The sequence below is a fragment of the Xiphias gladius genome, chromosome 17 (genome assembly GCF_016859285.1).
Source record: "Xiphias gladius isolate SHS-SW01 ecotype Sanya breed wild chromosome 17, ASM1685928v1, whole genome shotgun sequence".
Classification (NCBI taxonomy): Eukaryota; Metazoa; Chordata; class Actinopteri; order Istiophoriformes; family Xiphiidae; genus Xiphias; species Xiphias gladius.
The window spans coordinates 13,934,765-13,952,680 of NC_053416.1; the positions used below are offsets into that span (position 1 = coordinate 13,934,765).

Below are 17,916 nucleotides of genomic sequence, written 5' to 3' on the forward strand. Positions count from 1 at the left end.
TGCACAGGCGACGAGATGCACATTCCTACTGGCCGTTTCACACTACTCCACTGTTGGACAGTTGGTGGTGGTGAGATGCACAGAAACATAAAAATGTGCCAACAAAGGCAGTGAAGACGACGACTGCTACCAAGCAAGCATGGATGTAAACCCTGCACAAAAAAAGACTCCAAAAAATGAGGAAGGAAAACCATTCAATACATTTGTCAAGCCTCAAGGACACACGTGCAATGTGTTCTGGAGAGAAAAACTGAATGTAAAACATAACTTTTGTTTATATGAAAACTCCCCATGGCACCTTTAAGTCTGTGCACAGTGGATGGTGGTGATGATAATGTTTTAACCATTGATGACAGGGCTGGATGATTATGGCTGGATGTACTAAAGGTTTAATGTCATGTTGTCACTTTATTTACACATATGTACGTTTATATGGTAGGTTTCAGCACGTCCTACAAATATGTATTTTAGTATGTTTCATATTCAAGGCCACGTGTTTCATTTGACTGTAAGACTAATTTCTCTTTGAGGAAAATAAAATTAAAAAAAAGGCTAAAGTTCAGTTTTTCAATTCCATGCCTATTCTGCAATGATTAAAAAAAAAAAAAAAAAAGTAAACCAATGACATGCTTATCAATGTATCCTTGTGGCCGAAATCATTATTTCCCCAATAATTAACAATAAACCCAGCCAGTTATTATTAAAATGTGCTGCCTATTCTGAATCCAGGTTAGAGCCGAAATGATAGGCTAATTAATCAACTAGTTTTCTGACAGAAAAAATAACCAGCAAGTAATTTAAAACCCAATTAAGCATTAAGGTAGTTTATAAAACCAAGGTAGTAATAAAATGTGAGATATTCTCTGTTTGCAGCTTTTCAAATGTAAAGATTTGCTTCTTTTCTTTGTTAGATATCATTGTACAGTTCATTTCTTTGGGTTTTGGACTTTTTTTAACTAAATCCATTTTAGGCTATGGGTATTTTTTCACAATTTTGTTTTGACTACTTAATCTAAATAAATAAATAAATAAATAAATAAATAAATAAATAAAGGGCTGACTAATCAATTACGAAAGCAACTATATTTGCGGCCCTAATCCAGATCCACCCTTCTCTTGCCACAAATTAAAGACACATACGGTAACATATTCCAGCCTGTGATCCCAAAACAGGCTGTCTGGGCTGTGGAAATACATTTTCATTCTTTCAGCTGGTGATTTTATCCAGGGCAGGAGTCCAGGATCTCGTTCAAGGACACAGCGGGTACACACGATTGATTAGAGAACATTGCACATGTTCAAAAGACTTTTTTTTTTTCTTCCTTTTTTACATTTTTGTAGGTGAACAATCTTTTTACTTTTTAACCAAAAAGAAACATTGCAAGACTTTGAAGTTTTGCAGAGGATGCCGTCATCTTAAGAAAACAACTTTTAAAACAGTGCAATATTTGAATATTGCTACACTTTAGTCTACATTCACACTACAGTATAAAGAAGAGATAAAGTCTAGAGCTGAAACAATTACTTGATTATTTGAGTAACTGACTGATAGAAAATTAATCGGCAACTATTTTGATAATCAATTAATCATTTAAGTCATTTATCAAGGGAAAATGCCAAACAGTCTTTAGTTTCAGTTTGTCAGTTGTGTTGAATTGATACTTTTATTTATCATTTGTGAAAGTTAAATGAGTATCTTTGGATGTTAGATTGTTGGTTGGACAAACAAGCAACTTAGAGACACATTGGACTTTAGAAAATGGTGATGGGAATTTTTCACTGTTTTTGACATTTTGTTGGGTGACTAATGAGGAAAATAATCGCCTGGTTGATCAAAACCAAAAATCACAGTTTCAGCCGTAATACGTTAATGGTTCTCCAAAATCATTGGCTAAACAACATATATAGGAAAATCTGGGTTGTAGGCATTTGCTCTAAACCAGTGGTGCCATACATGGGAGCCAAGACCCACCCCATCAAAATAAAACAAACAAAAAAAAAAAACCTTTGACACTTGGTTCTGAATATATTCAACTTTAAGCCGTGTTTTTTTTCCTCCCATGGTAAGTTGGACCTTCACTTACTGCTACAAATTACTTAAATCAAACAATGCGAGAAGAATAATTCAGTCTTTGATTTAGCTGCTCACGAGTCCTAAACAGAATCTGTGACAACTCCTCCAAGTAGACATGGCTTTGCATTAAGGAGTCACAAGAGAAAAAAAAAAAAAAAAAAAATATTGGACCATGCTCTATACACACAATCGACAAAAAACTTACAATTTGCATTTAAACAGTTTTTGGTCTTTGAATGCAACATAAAAAAAAAGGGGGGCCACTACTGTCTGGTTATCTCAACCTCCGGATCCCAGCCAGGTTTACTTTGCTGATGTGACAGCTTTCGGAGCATATCCATCCAATCCACCAGGACTGGTCCAGATTCTGGGTACAGGCTGTACCCTGAAGTCTACATTAGTTACACATGCTTTAGCACAGTAAACAAACCAGTTGGCAAACAAAAAGACAACATAAATAGCTGACAGGCTGCCGTCAAAACGAGGATGACTGGACTGTGTTACTACTAACCAGCCAATATCCAGGAAAAAAAAAGAAAAAAAAAAAAAAGAAAAAATATCACACATGGCTCATGAACCACGTTGCCTTAACAGAGCAAGGAGGAGGAGGGCTGCTCCATGTGCGTCACCAATAGTCACTCCAAATAATCGATGGTCCCTTAATTTTACATAAGCCCTGTGTGTATTTTAATGACAAAGCATAATGAGCTGCAATGTTTTCGATCGGATCGGAGTCAGATCATGCAGAAGCCATGATGACTCTGCCTGCGAGCAACCGTGCTAACGATAGCTAGCATGGGTGGACGAGCAGCAGGGAGCCGGGGTTTGCGCTGACAGCGGATACACGGCATGACAACCGGGTTATTAACCTCGAAACATCCAGACTGTGTCACATAGGATAGCCTCAAACGATCTCTGGTTTCTGCGTTTGCACTGATGCGGTGCTTTCGCTAGCTAGCTAGCAGCGCCCATGCCTTTCTCTCGGGGAACACGTGGAGTGAACACGTGATGTCTCATAACAAACCTGCTCCTTTTAAGATATTAAAACGAGCAGACGTTTCGTGTTTGGTCGCGTTTCGGCGTCGAGAATCGATCTTAGAAAAGCCTTAAAAAGCTGACATGTTTTACACGGGGTGACTGGGGATGGGCAGTAGTAACCTGGAAGCTAAGCTAACATCTGAGTGAGAAGGGCTTGACGTAGCACTAGGCCAGAGAAGAGAGTGTGTGTCTTGTGTGTGCGTGCTATTGTTAGCTGGCTTCGCCGCTACACACACAGTCAAGCTTTTTCGCTTAATTGATCCGATGCGAGACACGGCTGGATGTATCATTAATGTCTGGTGTGGCAATATGTCGGAAAAAAAAAACTTGCTCAAAACCAAGCGTGTAGACAGCAATAAACACCGGTTTAAACACTGGCTAAGCATGGGGAGTGTGTCAACTGAGGTTTGACTGACTGGGTGGCAGGAGATTGGACACATTGGGGATCGGGGACATGGTGATGAAGCAGGGAGAACATGGTGATGAAGCAGGCTAAACATGAGGACATTTGAGCTGTTTTTCAGTCAGTCACCCTCCTCTGCCTCACTCTATCTTGAAAGTTTCAAGTCACCGCAGCCATTATGCACGGTGACACTGCTAAAAATGAAGTTGCCCGCTTCCTCTAAAAATAAATAAATAAAAATAAAAAGCAAAAAGGCAGGAAAATACACCCACTGAAACCAAAACCTGATCTGCTCAAATGCATTCAGTTTGTCTGATGTGATGACACAAGCAGAGTAACTTTACAGGCATGGCACTAACCCCACAGCGTGTCCATAAAGATGCTGAACAAGTGAGCAAACACTGTTTCTATCTGTTTGGGACCAGAATTCCTTGATTACACCTTAAACTCTTCAAATCGTGATTGGAGGAAAAAGCGTCAACACGAGTAACAGTTAATTTCATATCTTGTGCTCTAAGAAGGGTTCACCACTGACCAAGTCCTGTCTCCAGCATATAACAAGAAAAGCCCTTTACATTTTATAAAAGCTATGAGGAATAACCTTTGGAGCGTTTTTACTTTTACTAAGGGTGTGATCCCTTGTGCAATCAGCCGCCCATGGGTCCAATCTGCCACCCTGAACTCCAGGAATAGCCATCACCAGGAGGAGGAGGAGGAGGAGGAGGAGGAGGAGGAAGGTGGGGGGTGCTTTCACTCCAAATATACCCAGTTTTCAGGGAGCAACAAGAGGACGACCACAGACTGGGCTTGTTTATGCACCCCTTGGCTCTTTTTTGTTCAATAAATGCTACCTGACCCCACAGTGACAGCCGCTTGGTCGTGTCGTGGGACCACACCTGGACGGACAGACACCAACGCAACACTGACAGCCAGAAAAATCAACATGTAGGGAGGGTACAAACCGTGGTGTGCTTGCCCATTCACGCTGACCACGGTCACCGCATTCATTTTCCTAGTCCACGGGTTCACCTTGGGCGGGGGAGCTTCAGTAAACTCCTTTCTGCTGCCGCTCTTAACACCCTCCTCGTTTTGCTTGTCTTCGCTGTCACAGCCCCCTTTGCTCTCCTCGGTCGCCTGTTTGGAGGTCTGCTCCTCCGTACCGGGGGTGCCTCCTTCCCCGGGGCTGCTGCCGCCGCTGCTGCTGCCCTGGTCGGCGACACCCGTCTGCCGCTTAGCCATGTCGCCCCGGCCGCCCTCCTCTACCTCCGGCTCACCTCGGATCACTTTACCGTGCTCCTCCGCTTTGGCAAGCGGGTTGCCGGGCAGGAGAGCCTCCACCTGAGTGGCCATTTCCCACCGCCGTCTTTCTTCCCCCCTCAGGATTACCAGTCCTCCCCCCGGCCCGAAGTCGCCTTCAATTTCAAGGAAATGTGAAGTTGTTCCGCGGAGTCTGCCGCTCCTCTGTCGCTCCTAGACCAAAAGAGCTTCAGTCTAAGAAGCAGAGAAGTCAGCACTGGATTAAAACATGTATAAAAATAAAGAAACGTGTCCGAGGGCCTCAGGATTATAACCTTATCTCCACTACCAGCAGCAATATGGATGATCCCCACCACGCGATAGAGGGGTGCGCGCACGTACGATGTAGAGGGGGAGTAGTCACGTAACGCCGGGAGCGCGCTTCTGGGTCAGGTCGAGGCGCTGCTTTCAAGTGCTGCCTCGCCGTAAAACCTCTCAATTTCGGAAGTCATAAAGTGCCACTTTGTCGTGTTTTTAGTAACGAAATATATCATTGGACAGACTGTAATTTTTCGGAATAAGTATTCTGGTTAATCTAGTTTAATTTATTCTTAAAAATAAAAATTAAGAATCCAACCAATCCAGTTTTGTGCTGGAGCATGAGGAACAAAGGAGAAAATGGTCACTCTGCATGTTTACATGTTTTAATACATATATTTGTTAACTAATCTTTGGCTGTAGATATGCACAGCTTGAATCAAAAGACCCCCGCCCCCCGTACTTACACTGATGCACTATGTATTACAGTGTATATTATTATGATTATTAATATATAGTAATATTAACACATTTATTAATAATACATTTTTTATAAATTTGACACTTAATGAGAATGAGAATTTGCTTATGAAAATGATTTTAAAATGATGACGTCAGCCACCTGCTAAAGAAAATGACTTCAGAGTTTATTAGTCTACTTGGATTTATATCACTGAAGTTTTATAACACCTTGTTCATAAAAAGTCTAATTTCCTGTTAGACCTCCCTGCTGTCTAACTGGCCCAAAACATAAGTACCATCACTGTGTAAGATAAAATATTGCACATTTCTTTGTCAGTAAATGATTTATACTGGCAAAATATATTCTTAAGTGGTGTAACAATAATCCTTAATAATTATTTCTATATTTGTCAAGTGTGTAAGACCAGTTTGTTGCAAAGGGAAGGGTTACCACTTCAATACTTCTCTTTATGTTGTGTTTTAATTAAGTCAGAAGAAAGGAGGGAAAAAAGGAAATAGTTTTCTAAAGGGAGATAAAGTTTTCTAAAGGAAAATTGTTCTTGGATAAGTAAGAACAATTGGTTATAATATTCTTCTGAAGGAAAATTGTTTATTTTAAAATTATAACTATTATTTTTAAACACAGTAAGGCCAATGTCAGCAATACGCAAGGGTTAATATACTTCTCTTCAGCTGGGACATTTTCCCGATAAACTTGAACGCAGCGCGGAGCCCTGGGTGACGTTGCCTCACCCTCTCGACGCGTCATCTCACCGTTAACTCATCAAATATCCGTCACTAAATACATTTTTTTTTACTGTGATTACCGGTTTCTAAAAACCTAGGACATATGATTAGACACTTGTTTATCCGTCACCCATGTATTTTATGTTATTCTGTTTTCTAATCTCTGTAAAAGAAGGTGGGAAAATGCACCGAAACCGAAGCCTACGCTTTACACACGTGTCCTTACCGGAGCTGCACGTGTGCGCTCACGCTCTGAGTCCAGGTTTCCTTTTTAATTTTAGCATCCCCCCCCCCCCCCCCAAGCTTTATAATTTCAACACAACAGGCCAGGAGCTTAAGTTTGTGTCCGTGTCGCGTCCATGTCTACTGTGTGGGATCCAGTGTGTTGTGCCTGTAGTGACATCCAACGTGTGGCTCAACATTAAACAACCTTTTTTAGTCTGGGTGGTTGGTTATATAATAGCAATAGGAGTTCAAGTCGGACCTAACGTGTGCAATTGGATGCCCTGTGTGGTAGAGAGAGAGAGAGAAGTGTGTATGGGAAAGAGTGAATGTGTGTGTAATTATGTTTGAGAGTGAAAGTTGTGCTTTTTGTAAAATGGGGGGGGGGGGGGGTTAACTACCTCTACAGCCACTACTGCTTTTTGTTCAGGTTAATGTAGAAACAGTTTTGCAGCATAGACATGAGAAGACATGCAAAAAGGCCACCGTTCAGCCTGATTTAGCAACACTCACCAGTTCATGCAGAATTATTAGACAAGATCAGTGATGGAAGAATTTTTCAGATCTTTAACTTTATATATATATATATATATAAACAAACACACACACACACACACACACACACACACAGTCGGGTCCAAAAGTCTGAGACCACTAGAGTCAAGATACTTATATTTTTCATTTGTTTTAAATGTGTATCAAATTACAATATCAGCTTAATATTTTGAGTGAAATGTTGAATCTTTGAAAAATGTACATGAATTTCACAATATCTTAGTATTTGGTTTGTCCCCCATCTGCTTTAATGACAGCATGCTTCGATCTGGCATGGACTCCAAGTTTGTGCAAAACCTGATGACCCACGTTAACCCAGCATGACCCGACAAAGAGCCTCTCGTGATGTCACAGAGTGCTTGACTTTCTCAGTCTTCATGTGGCCCAATTAACGTTCAATGGGGTTGAGGTCTGGTGCCTGTTGAGGAAAGTCCATGACAGTCAGGACTCCTTGGTCTTCTTTGGTCTTCAAGTGGCTCTTGCAAAGCTTTGAGGTGTGTCTGGGGTCATTAACCTGCTGCAGTATGAATCCTTCTCCGCAAAGATGTAAACCAGAGGGTATGGCACATCTCTGAGGAATGGAGTGGTACTTCTCCTTGCTCAGGGTGTAGTCAGTTTGGTGAACGTGTCCAACTCCAGAGCTGGCAAAACACCCCCAGACTCAAATATTTCCATCACTACGTTCTACTGTCGGTATGGTACACTGCGGTATCACTCTCTCTCCTGTTTGTCTCCTTACATAAATTCTTCTGCAACAGCCATACATCTCAAACTTGGATTCATCAGTAAAACAATTTTCCAGTCATCCACTGTGAAATGCTGGTATTTCCTAGCCAACACCAAGCTTTTGGCCTTGTTTCCCCTTCTGAGAAGTGGTTTAGAAACTGCTACTCATCGCCTGAGACCAAAACAAGAGAGCCTTCTTTTGACAGTAATTTTGATGATTGGAGTCTTGTGTTCTTTATTTAGCAAATTCTGTATCTGTGATGAAGTTGATTTTCTATCTCCCAGGGAACTAAGCTTGATGTATTGATCTTCTGATGGTGTGGTCACTTTTGGTTATTCCTGATCGTGCTTTGGTTACAACTGATCCAGTCTCTGCAAAGCATTGTAGAATTCCATGCACTGCCCCTTAGAAACCTTTAGTCTATCCATGATTTGACACTGAGAAAGCACCTCTCTGCTTAGAATAACAATTTGACATCTCTTTCACTTTCACTTATGATGCCATTTTTTTCCCACTCTCACAGCTACTTCGTGAGCAATGATCCGCTGGAAACCCAAGGCACAGCCTTATTTATAACAGGTGAACACTGGCTGTAAGTTCAGTTACTTGAACGAGCCTCTGATGAGTAGATCAGATCCACCTGAGTGTCGTCCAAACGCATGCTTCAATGGAAGGGATACAACTCAAGGAAAATCTGAAATCTCTTTTTGTATAGAGGAAGTAAGATGGTTAATGCCCCAAATGTGCTTAAATTTGATTGCTGACACACACACACACACAAACACACACACACACACACACACACACACACACATATATATATATATATGTAGATATATATTTACACACATATATATACATGCACATATATATATATACATACACACATATATATATATATATATATATATATATATACACGCACTGAGACCTACTGAGACCACTTTCCTATTCACTTGAATGGGAGAGTGGTCTCAGAATTTTGGACCCAACTGTAGTACCTTGTGAAATGTAATGGTAATGGAGTAAAAGTATAAAGCAGTATACGGTGCATATAATAAAGCAAAGGACAAATATTGCACTCAAGTAAAATACTTGAGTTAATGTATTTAGTTACTTTCCAACTCTCCTTTTTTGTCATTGGCCAGCGTAAGTAGTATTACCGTGAAATGCAGTTTAGCATCTAACCAGAAAGCACAATTTGTAACAAAGTGCATATAGCGAAATTATGAGTAAAAATAAATGTACAAAAATTAACACTAAAACCAATATATATATATATATATATATATATGTGCCACAGTGCAAATGTAACTATGATACGCAATGTATAAACTATAATAAATCATGTATTAACATGACGAGATTGTGCTAAAGAGGCTGGCAGCCATACTTCTGCTACTGTCACATGAAGCAAGCCCACCCCTGGAGAAAACGTTTTACATTCATTGTGTTTTTTCCCCAGGAGGAGAACTTTTTTTAAAACTTTGCAATTAGGCTTTTAAATTGGATACACAGGCTATGTTTAATGTCATTCCAAAAACCTTAAATGCCTCTTTAATTCAGGTTAAAACATGTAAATCATGTTTTTACATCCACAGTAAATTCCTACTCTTTTCTCACTTGGTTTGGCAAGTGCTGATTGGACAATTGTTTGGCTACTTGAAAAGCTGACTTCGCCTCTGGGCGGCTGGTCACAACTATCTACAGGCGCTAAGACTTCAGTTTCAAACAAGTCAAAACAGACTAGTGTGTGAAAGTGTCATCTATCCACATCAGTTTGACATCTGTCCACATCATCATCTTAAGACAAAAGTGTTATAGCCTGTTCTGAGTGGCCACGCTTGAAGGTGGAGCTGTTGCTGAGAGGGGCGAGACATTGTGAATCCTGCAAATGGACAGATCAGTGCACATTTTCAATTTCTTCTCAGAGTTACTAGTGGTGTTGCACTCCGTTCTACATATCTTCCAGACTTCCACAGACATAGAATGGGGTTCATTTGCACTCACTACTAAAACAGATCTTACACACTAAAACCCCATGTTCTCTGCACATTCAATTTTCAATGGTTTTCTGTTACTACAAATTAATAAACATGCGCAAGCTCTGTTCTTTAGCCAGGTTTATCCAACACTATTCAATTAATATATGAAAGAATAAAACTGGTTAATGTACATATTACTGATTACAGATTGCCAGCATCCAATACAGAGTTGCCATAACCAGTTTATCACCAAACATCAACACATCAAAATAGGCGTTAACAAGTGCTGACAAATGGCAGAGGACCTTAAGCTACTGCGCATGGCCTGCAGGATTCCTCGTCTGTTTGTGACTAAAGTCTAAAACATGCCCTCAGTCAGTGCTGATCATGACACGTATGTATTTTCTCACAGCGCACCAAAAATTGCTGCATTATTATGAAATGCGCAGCAGTGGCTGCTATTCCTCAGTGTTTGAATGGCAGGCGTGTCAATGGGTGTGCAGGAGGAAAAATGGCGTTGTGAATGAGAGAAGAATCTGTGGAGCAGGAAAGAAAAAAGACAGAAAGAGAGAGTTTAACATTAAACATTTAAATGACAGTGCCCCCGTGGATTCACATCCATCACATATTCACACACACACACTCTCCACAGCTCTTCCTCATACCTGTGCTACTCTGATGGGCGGTGCTGACTCATGAGTCTAATAAGAAATAAAGCCAGCCCTCATTAGTATTGGCACTCCGCCTGTATAACTGATTTTATTGTATATGAATGTCTGTAAATATGACATGCTATTATTAAACTGACCCAGTGGCCTTATCAACAGTGGAATCCATGAGAAAAGTTGTTCCTAATGTTAAACCTAGACATCTTGATGTTTGTTTTATCTGAAAAATACCTAAATGCTCCCTAAAAGTAGGTATAGATGAGAAAATTTTGAAGCAGTGTACTACCTGTAACCAGGCAGCGGTTCACACATGAAACCCCATGAAGTTAGAAATTAAAATAAATACTTAGACATAAAGTTCAGTGCAATACAAAACATGAGATGTTACCTCCTGTACCAACCCCCCCCCAAACCCCACAGATAACAACCATAATCCCCCGACCGAATGGGGTGTGGTGGACAAGACTGGACCAGCCACAATCCTGTGGCTGCTGTAACGCCTCTGGCTGTTACTCACATTTTAGTCACATGACCGTCAGATATTCAGTTTTCCAGGAGACAAAAGCAAACAGCCAAATCCTGCCTGTCCTGCCTGAACAAAATGTGGAAATCAGTGCCAGATAATAGTTGATAAGTTCATTGCGTTTTTAAATTCTTAACAGCAAAAATAAACAGAAGCATGAGTGCATGTTAGCTGCAATACATTCAGATTAAAATCATATCCATGATAAAAATTTACAAAATAAAAACAAAAAAAGTGCATTTAAAAAGGTCCATCTACAAAATTCTCTGTTTTCTAATCACCCCATTTCACACAAAAGCTCACGTTCCAACAGCAGATATTTTTAAATTCACCTATTCCATGAAAGATTTATTTGTTTTAAAAAACTGATTGAAAGTTTCAAGTCTGTTTCACTTATGACTACACCCAGCATCTCTGCAACATTAGTATTAATCAGAAGTCGTGTTTCTGGCCCCTGATGAGTGCTGAAGAATGGTGAATTCCAATATTCACTCTCTTTTAACTCTATTTTTGGTCTCAACCAACTCCTAAGGGAACTATCTTGCTCTTTAGCTGCTAAATGCTCCACTGTGCTCACCAGCTAGTCACTACCTACCCAATCTGCACGTTATCGTTATCTTAACTAAATTGGCCACAGCGCACTGATTGCACTCTACCTGGTAGCCTTATTATCCTAAATGAATTATAAATGAGCATAAAAAGATAGTATTTTCAGCATATTAAATCATTTCAACCTAATTATTTCCTACTGACATAACAACAACAGACCAACATCCACCTGCCCATATTCATATGATTATATTTATATGAAAACCAGATGTAAGCAGAGACATGTCACCCAACTGCACCGCTCTCACATTTGGAAATTGAAGCATAATATTAAACAAGCTTTAGTTTTAGTGCTGGCACTTCTATGGATAGAAAAACAAAGTGAGTTAGAGGTAAATATGTAAGTATGCAGCCTTACTTAGTCCCTCAAATCTCTACATCACCTTTCACTGACGAGTCTCGCAGCACACTCACTCACCCACAGACCATAGTTTTTGACTGATGACAAAAGAATTCACCACGTTTCTCTCACGATTGTCAACTTTAAACTGGGGACAGCCCAAAATCACATGTATAACAGGGCCATCAGTCTTCAGTTGGTCATCAGTCATGATGGTCAGATATCTTGCACACTTATTTGGAAAGAGCATGGAGGAACTAATGTTGTGCCGTAGGAACAGCTGGGATCACCAGGAGTTCAGTCTAAGAGAGACTGACTAAGAGCTGGTGTCCCATTATCCATTTTGAGATATCAGTGTGGTTCACTGAGATCTGTAGGGTCATCTGGCAGGAAGGAAAGATAGAGCTGTGCATCATCGGCATAGAAGTGAAAAGAGAAAAGACTGTGAGCAGATAATTGGATCAAGGGAGGTGATGTTTACTGAGAAGAAAAGGGGACCAAGGAAAGGGGGAAGTAAATCACGCTTAAACACTTCTCATTGCCATGCCACCGTGAACGATCCCCCTGTGAGGTAGGACTCAAACTGAAAAAGCTCTGTAGGTAAAAGTGACAAGTTCAAATAGGGTGGGTAGGAAGATTTAGGTAAGTTATTTGCAGATGTTTTCCACACTAGACATCTTTCCAATATTTTTGTAGTTTAGGACCAGACCAGAGTGAGTGACCACCATTTTGCACAACGAAGACATGTCTCTCGTAAATTTGGAAAGATCATCAGTGTGTAATATTTGAAGTTGTAATGTCTTTGTCCCCAGATGCTTACTTTCCTAACAGTCATTTTATTATCATTCTGTTATTATTGTTTCCAATTTTAACAGTCAGGTTTCAACAGTGAAATACTGCAAACGTGTTTTGTCAAGGAGCAGTGTTTGTGTGTTTTCATCATGACACATCAGTGTCCGACCTGTGGTCACACCTTCTAATACCCTCTAATCCCCCTGTTCTGCATCCTTCTCTCTACGTCTCTCCCTTTTGTAAATGCCAGGCTACTGTTTGGCCCTGTTCATAACAACATCACAATAACACACAGTCGACAAGACATTAACACGCAGTGTGAGGCAATTGTCTGTGCTTACCTTGAGGTAATTCCACGCTGGATCACCTTCCTCATTGAGAACTCAATCTGTCGGCTTGTAATTGTTCACAGGCTGCAGCCGAAGATGTTTCTGTGTTCAGAGGGATGAATACATATACAGATACATGATTTTTTACATGGTAGCCTCCTTACCAAGTCCAATTCATTTTGAAATTTACGTAGGATTTTTACCCATACAGATCACATGCTCCGTTTGTTCTCTGATTTACACGTGTATCTGATTTATTCCAGAATCTAACTCCCTGCAAAACAACAATGTGTTGTTTTTACACTTTTTACATGCGCTGACATCTGGGGTTTGAGAGTCGGTGGCCAAGAAAAGCATGAGCTTTATAATCTATGTGACAAATAGTGAAGTTGTGAAAAGCATGATGTGAGTTTGGTTATTGCTTTCAAACCACTTTTGTGAGAGTCGTGATTATTTTATGGTAGATCTCTTACTCTGGAGTGAAACATCTTCATTCATCAATCATGAGTTAAGCCACACATTTGACCTCTGTAATTATAGAGTAAGTGTCTGCAGCAGAAACACTTAAATAGCACAATTGTGGCTTTGGCTTGATGGCAGACCGCAAGTCGTCTATTGTGCGTCTGTTACTTGACTCGTAGTCTGGTGGGTTGTTCATTGCGATCATACCAGAGTTTGTTTTTGTCTAACTGAATGAAACTCTTTCTCTTTCTCAGGGTCACACAATTATGTCTGTGTGTATGAGCGGTGAGGTGTATCACTGTCAATGTTGGCGAGCAAAGCCTTGCATTCACAGTCAAAGTCTCCTGTAGGTACTGACATTAGGCACACGCGCACACAGACACACACCCTCCCCCTGCCTGCCCACGGTGGCCCCTCACTGTAAACAGGCAGATATTTCGTTCAGTGGCGGCATCCTATTCTTTGCGGCCGATGACACTGGTGACATGTAAAGCTCTCTGGCATTGTCCAGCTCTCTGGAGCTCTTTAGCAGTGTAATCACCAGTGAAATGGCAATGGGCCACAGGGATGAAAATACAAGTCAGCAGCTGGTCAGCAAATCACAGTTGAAAGCCGTTAAATGGTAGATTTGCCCCGTAAGCAAGAAGAGCTTGGGGGGCTTTTGTGAAACCGGTTCATGAGCGCACAGAGTTTGAGGGGGAGACCTTTTTTCATAACCATTTATATAATGGTTAGATTCATAACTTGTTTGAAAAAAAAAAAAAGTCCTCTAAATTATACTGTATATGTTGTCCTTTTACACTGTATATCTCATCAGCAGAGTGGAGGAACTGGATTTCACTTGACGAAACCTTAAAATTTGTAGTTTATCTCAGATCCCACACAGTTCTCAGACTTGGTTTAAGATGTACCTAAAATCTCAGACAGGTGATCAGAAAAAGTAGTTTTCCAAATAGATTTCAGTTAAAATTACTGGACACGAGCTGACTATGTGCCAAACTAAATACAATTCAATTTCAAGATGCGAGTAACAGTTTTATGCTGGTGTTGGTTGGGCACTATCTTCCTCAGTTGTTTTTTTTGTGATTTAAATTAATTGGCTGCTTTATTACTGCAATATCTATCTATCTATCCTATGACATGCTTTAAGGAGTGTTTACAAAGGATGGAAAAAATATAATCAGCGCCTAAAGTACAAAAATGAACTCTCTATTAAAAAATGTAAGTACACGGTTAAACTCATTACAGCTTCTCTTACAAAAGGTAGAGGATAACATGCTCACATGATGAAAATGAACTCTCCTCTTCCTGTGTCCATGTGTTTAAACTTGCTGTCTCTGAGAAACTATGATGTAATAGACTCAGTCAAACAGGCAATAAGTCGCCATGTGGTATCTCTACACTCCACCTAGTGGCAGTTTAGGAAACAGCTCTGTACACCTCTCCACAGCAATGTAAGAAACATACTGTATGTTGTAGTCATTTGTTCTTATCCACTTATGGTGAATGCAGCCGCAGAAAAAGGAATAATTACCCACAGTTAGTCAGTTTGATATTTTTATTGTGTCATGCGCATTCAAGTTCCGAGATCAACTTCTTCCTCTTCAACATCACAGTGCGAACAAGGAGCCATCTTCTGTCCAGAGCTTGGCAAATAAAGTTTATTATCATCAACCATCCAGAGGAACTCGTCAGAAGTGAGGGACATTTTACTAAAGGCGTAGCCCTTAAATCATCATATACAGTAATGAACAATGAAACATGAAATGGGCTTCATCTGCAATCTCATCTCAATCACATAACAAACAAAGAGGGACCATAGTAATTAAACCTACTTGTCTTTGTAGCTAACAGTAATGTACCTGAGTGTAAATGTGAACAAAGAAGTCTTTGGTTTTTAGTTCAATTCTGCTTCAGAATTGAACATACTCCTAATTCAGGTTTGTATAAAACACCAACAGACCATCTTTCCTCATACTTCGGGAACAACTTGTGTCGAGCATCATCAATATTACACTGTAATCTGTTTTGAAAAATGAAATCGAAATAATCATACAAAAAATAAAGATTTCACCTCACTAATCCAGATGAGTTTCTTATTGTTCTTCCCGTGTTAATGTGTGTGAGATACACAAACAATTATCACGGCTAACTGAGGAGGTTCCATTAAAAGCTGATCTCCTGTTATTCATGAAAAGTGTCACTTGGAATGATACACCACACTTCTTTTGTGAAAAACTGGTGGTTTTTAGATTTTCTTTCAGAAAGTAAACAAAACAAAATCTGATAAATCTCACACCGATGACATCTGTATTTCTATATAATGTCAAAATGTTAAAATAAATCAGAATTTAAGTTACAAATAAAGCGGAAAGAAAAGAGGTTGTCCATACAACATGTCACAGTTAAAGATCTTTCTAGTGAGCCACTGTTCTGGCGTAGTAACAAGTCTCTTTAAAAGTTGAATCATCTCACATTTATGACGTGAGGAAGTTCCCCTTCTGCCACAGCTAGGATTACTCTGAGTGTGTGTGTTTTTTTTTGTTCCAGGGTCAAGGCCACAGCCACAACTTCCTGCAAAAATGCTTTAATTCCTTTATTTTGGGCAGACCCTGTTAACTGCAACAAAGGCAGTGGTGGTTGTTGTTACACTGAACAAAAAAGTTATATAAATTTACAGAAGTGCACCACAGCGTGCTGACCTCTGGCCTCGATCAGGCTGAGCAAAAAGACATAATATTCAGCATCATCATCGTGTGTTGATGGTGTTGTCACTTCTGTTGCAACAGCTTTGGGCGCATTTCTTGTGGTTGTGACAGAACTCTTTGGCCAGACCGCTACACATTATATCCTTCAGCGAGCTCTACAGTTACAGCAGCATGCACAGTCTTGCCTAGTATGCTTATCAAAACCCTTTATGCAACAGGCGTCCTGAACACACACACACACACACACACACACACACACACACACACCATGAGCGGAAGACACATACGGTAGGTTGCTACTGTACCTGGAAAAGAGGGGGGGGGGGGGGGGGGTGCACCTATAAACCTTTTTTACACGTATACATACTATAGACTGTTTATCTCTCCCCCTCAAACAGTCACACGTGTATTGTGCATGCACTATAATTTACTGTTTGTGTAACAGGCAATAAGTGCTGCAGTAAGGACTCAGCGAAAACAAGGGATCCTGCTCTACCTGGTTAGCACCAGATCAAACTGATCAGAAAAACTTTCCATGATTATTTATGAAAATAACACCGACATGTGACACTTTATATTTCAGACAGAGTTCAGTAGCTGTGTATCTGATACAGAGGTACAGGAGGAGTACATTTTTGTGCTAGAAGTGGTGCTCAACATTTTTAGCTTATGATAACTAAAAACCTAAGCATGCCCTCTTGTGATGCCCCATATGTTGCATTTGCGTACGAGTTGCAAGCACTTCCACCAATGAGTGATTTTCCTTCTAATGTCGGAATATTTCATTTGAGCCAGTTAAGAGGCCTGAAAAGGTAAAACTGTCATTTCAAGAGGAAAAAAAAAAGTCATTTTGTGTGGCCAAACCTGTGTGCTTCTTTTTCCTAATAATCATCTTGTGACCCTTAAGATTTAGCGTGTGAAGACTTGGAGAAGTCCTGGGGTTGGGAAAAACTGGAGCCTGAAAGGGACAGCACCTTGTCCTCCATCATACACTGCAATATTCATCATAATATGGAAATAGTTATATTAATACAATATTACTATTAAATTGTTATTGTATATTTGATATTACATATTCTTAATCATGACATTATTTTCTGTTTCTATTTTATATTTCACAATTTTGTTTTTTACTGTATTCTTTGTGTATATTAGCTTACATATACTGCATATATAACAGTATACTGTATACCTTAATAATTTACTATGTACAGTATATATTGTGTTTATTATCTATACTTACACCTATATACTTACATTATAGGTATAATTATAGGTGTACATTATATAGTGTTTTGTATATGTAGCTTTTTATTGTCACCTCTCAAATATCCTTAATTTCTGATTTTATTTTCATATATTTCATTCAAATCTTACTTTGTCTTTAGTCTCTCAGCCTCTGTGCTGCTGTATCGTGTGAATTTTCCCGCTGGATACTTATTGATTAGGTATCTATCAGCTACTCGGTAGACTGTATACGAGCCATCATCTTACACAGCACTCTGCCGCCATCTAGTGACCATATATAAGCAGAACGTGTTTGTACTCGGGAAACGTTTTTCTTTATACAGTCACTCCAAATTCCATTGAAGAATGTGTCGGTCAAGAGACCGACGAGGGTTGGACAAGATTTCTTTAAGACAGACGGACAAATGCACAAATACAGCACCTGTTTGTTAATCCTCTGTGAGAAAAGAAAAAAAAAAAAAGAAAAAAAA

The 17,916-nt window shown here is 39.9% G+C and overlaps 1 protein-coding gene across 7 annotated transcripts in view; it reads right to left on the minus strand.

The window, feature by feature from the left end:
- larp1 (La ribonucleoprotein 1, translational regulator) overlaps nucleotides 1–5,178 on the minus strand; it is a 53,671-nt gene extending 48,493 nt beyond the window's left edge. For 6 of the 7 annotated variants that reach the window (XM_040149771.1, XM_040149770.1, XM_040149768.1 and 3 more), the window contains exon 1: nucleotides 4,478–5,178. In XM_040149771.1, coding sequence (XP_040005705.1) covers nucleotides 4,478–4,865 — 388 coding nt within the window. In that variant the 5' untranslated portion in view covers nucleotides 4,866–5,178. Of the gene's footprint in view, nucleotides 1–3,874; nucleotides 4,003–4,477 lie in introns of those variants that run through there. The other variant, XM_040149772.1, reaches the window with a different exon arrangement.
- Nucleotides 5,179–17,916: the final 12,738 nt, after the last annotated feature.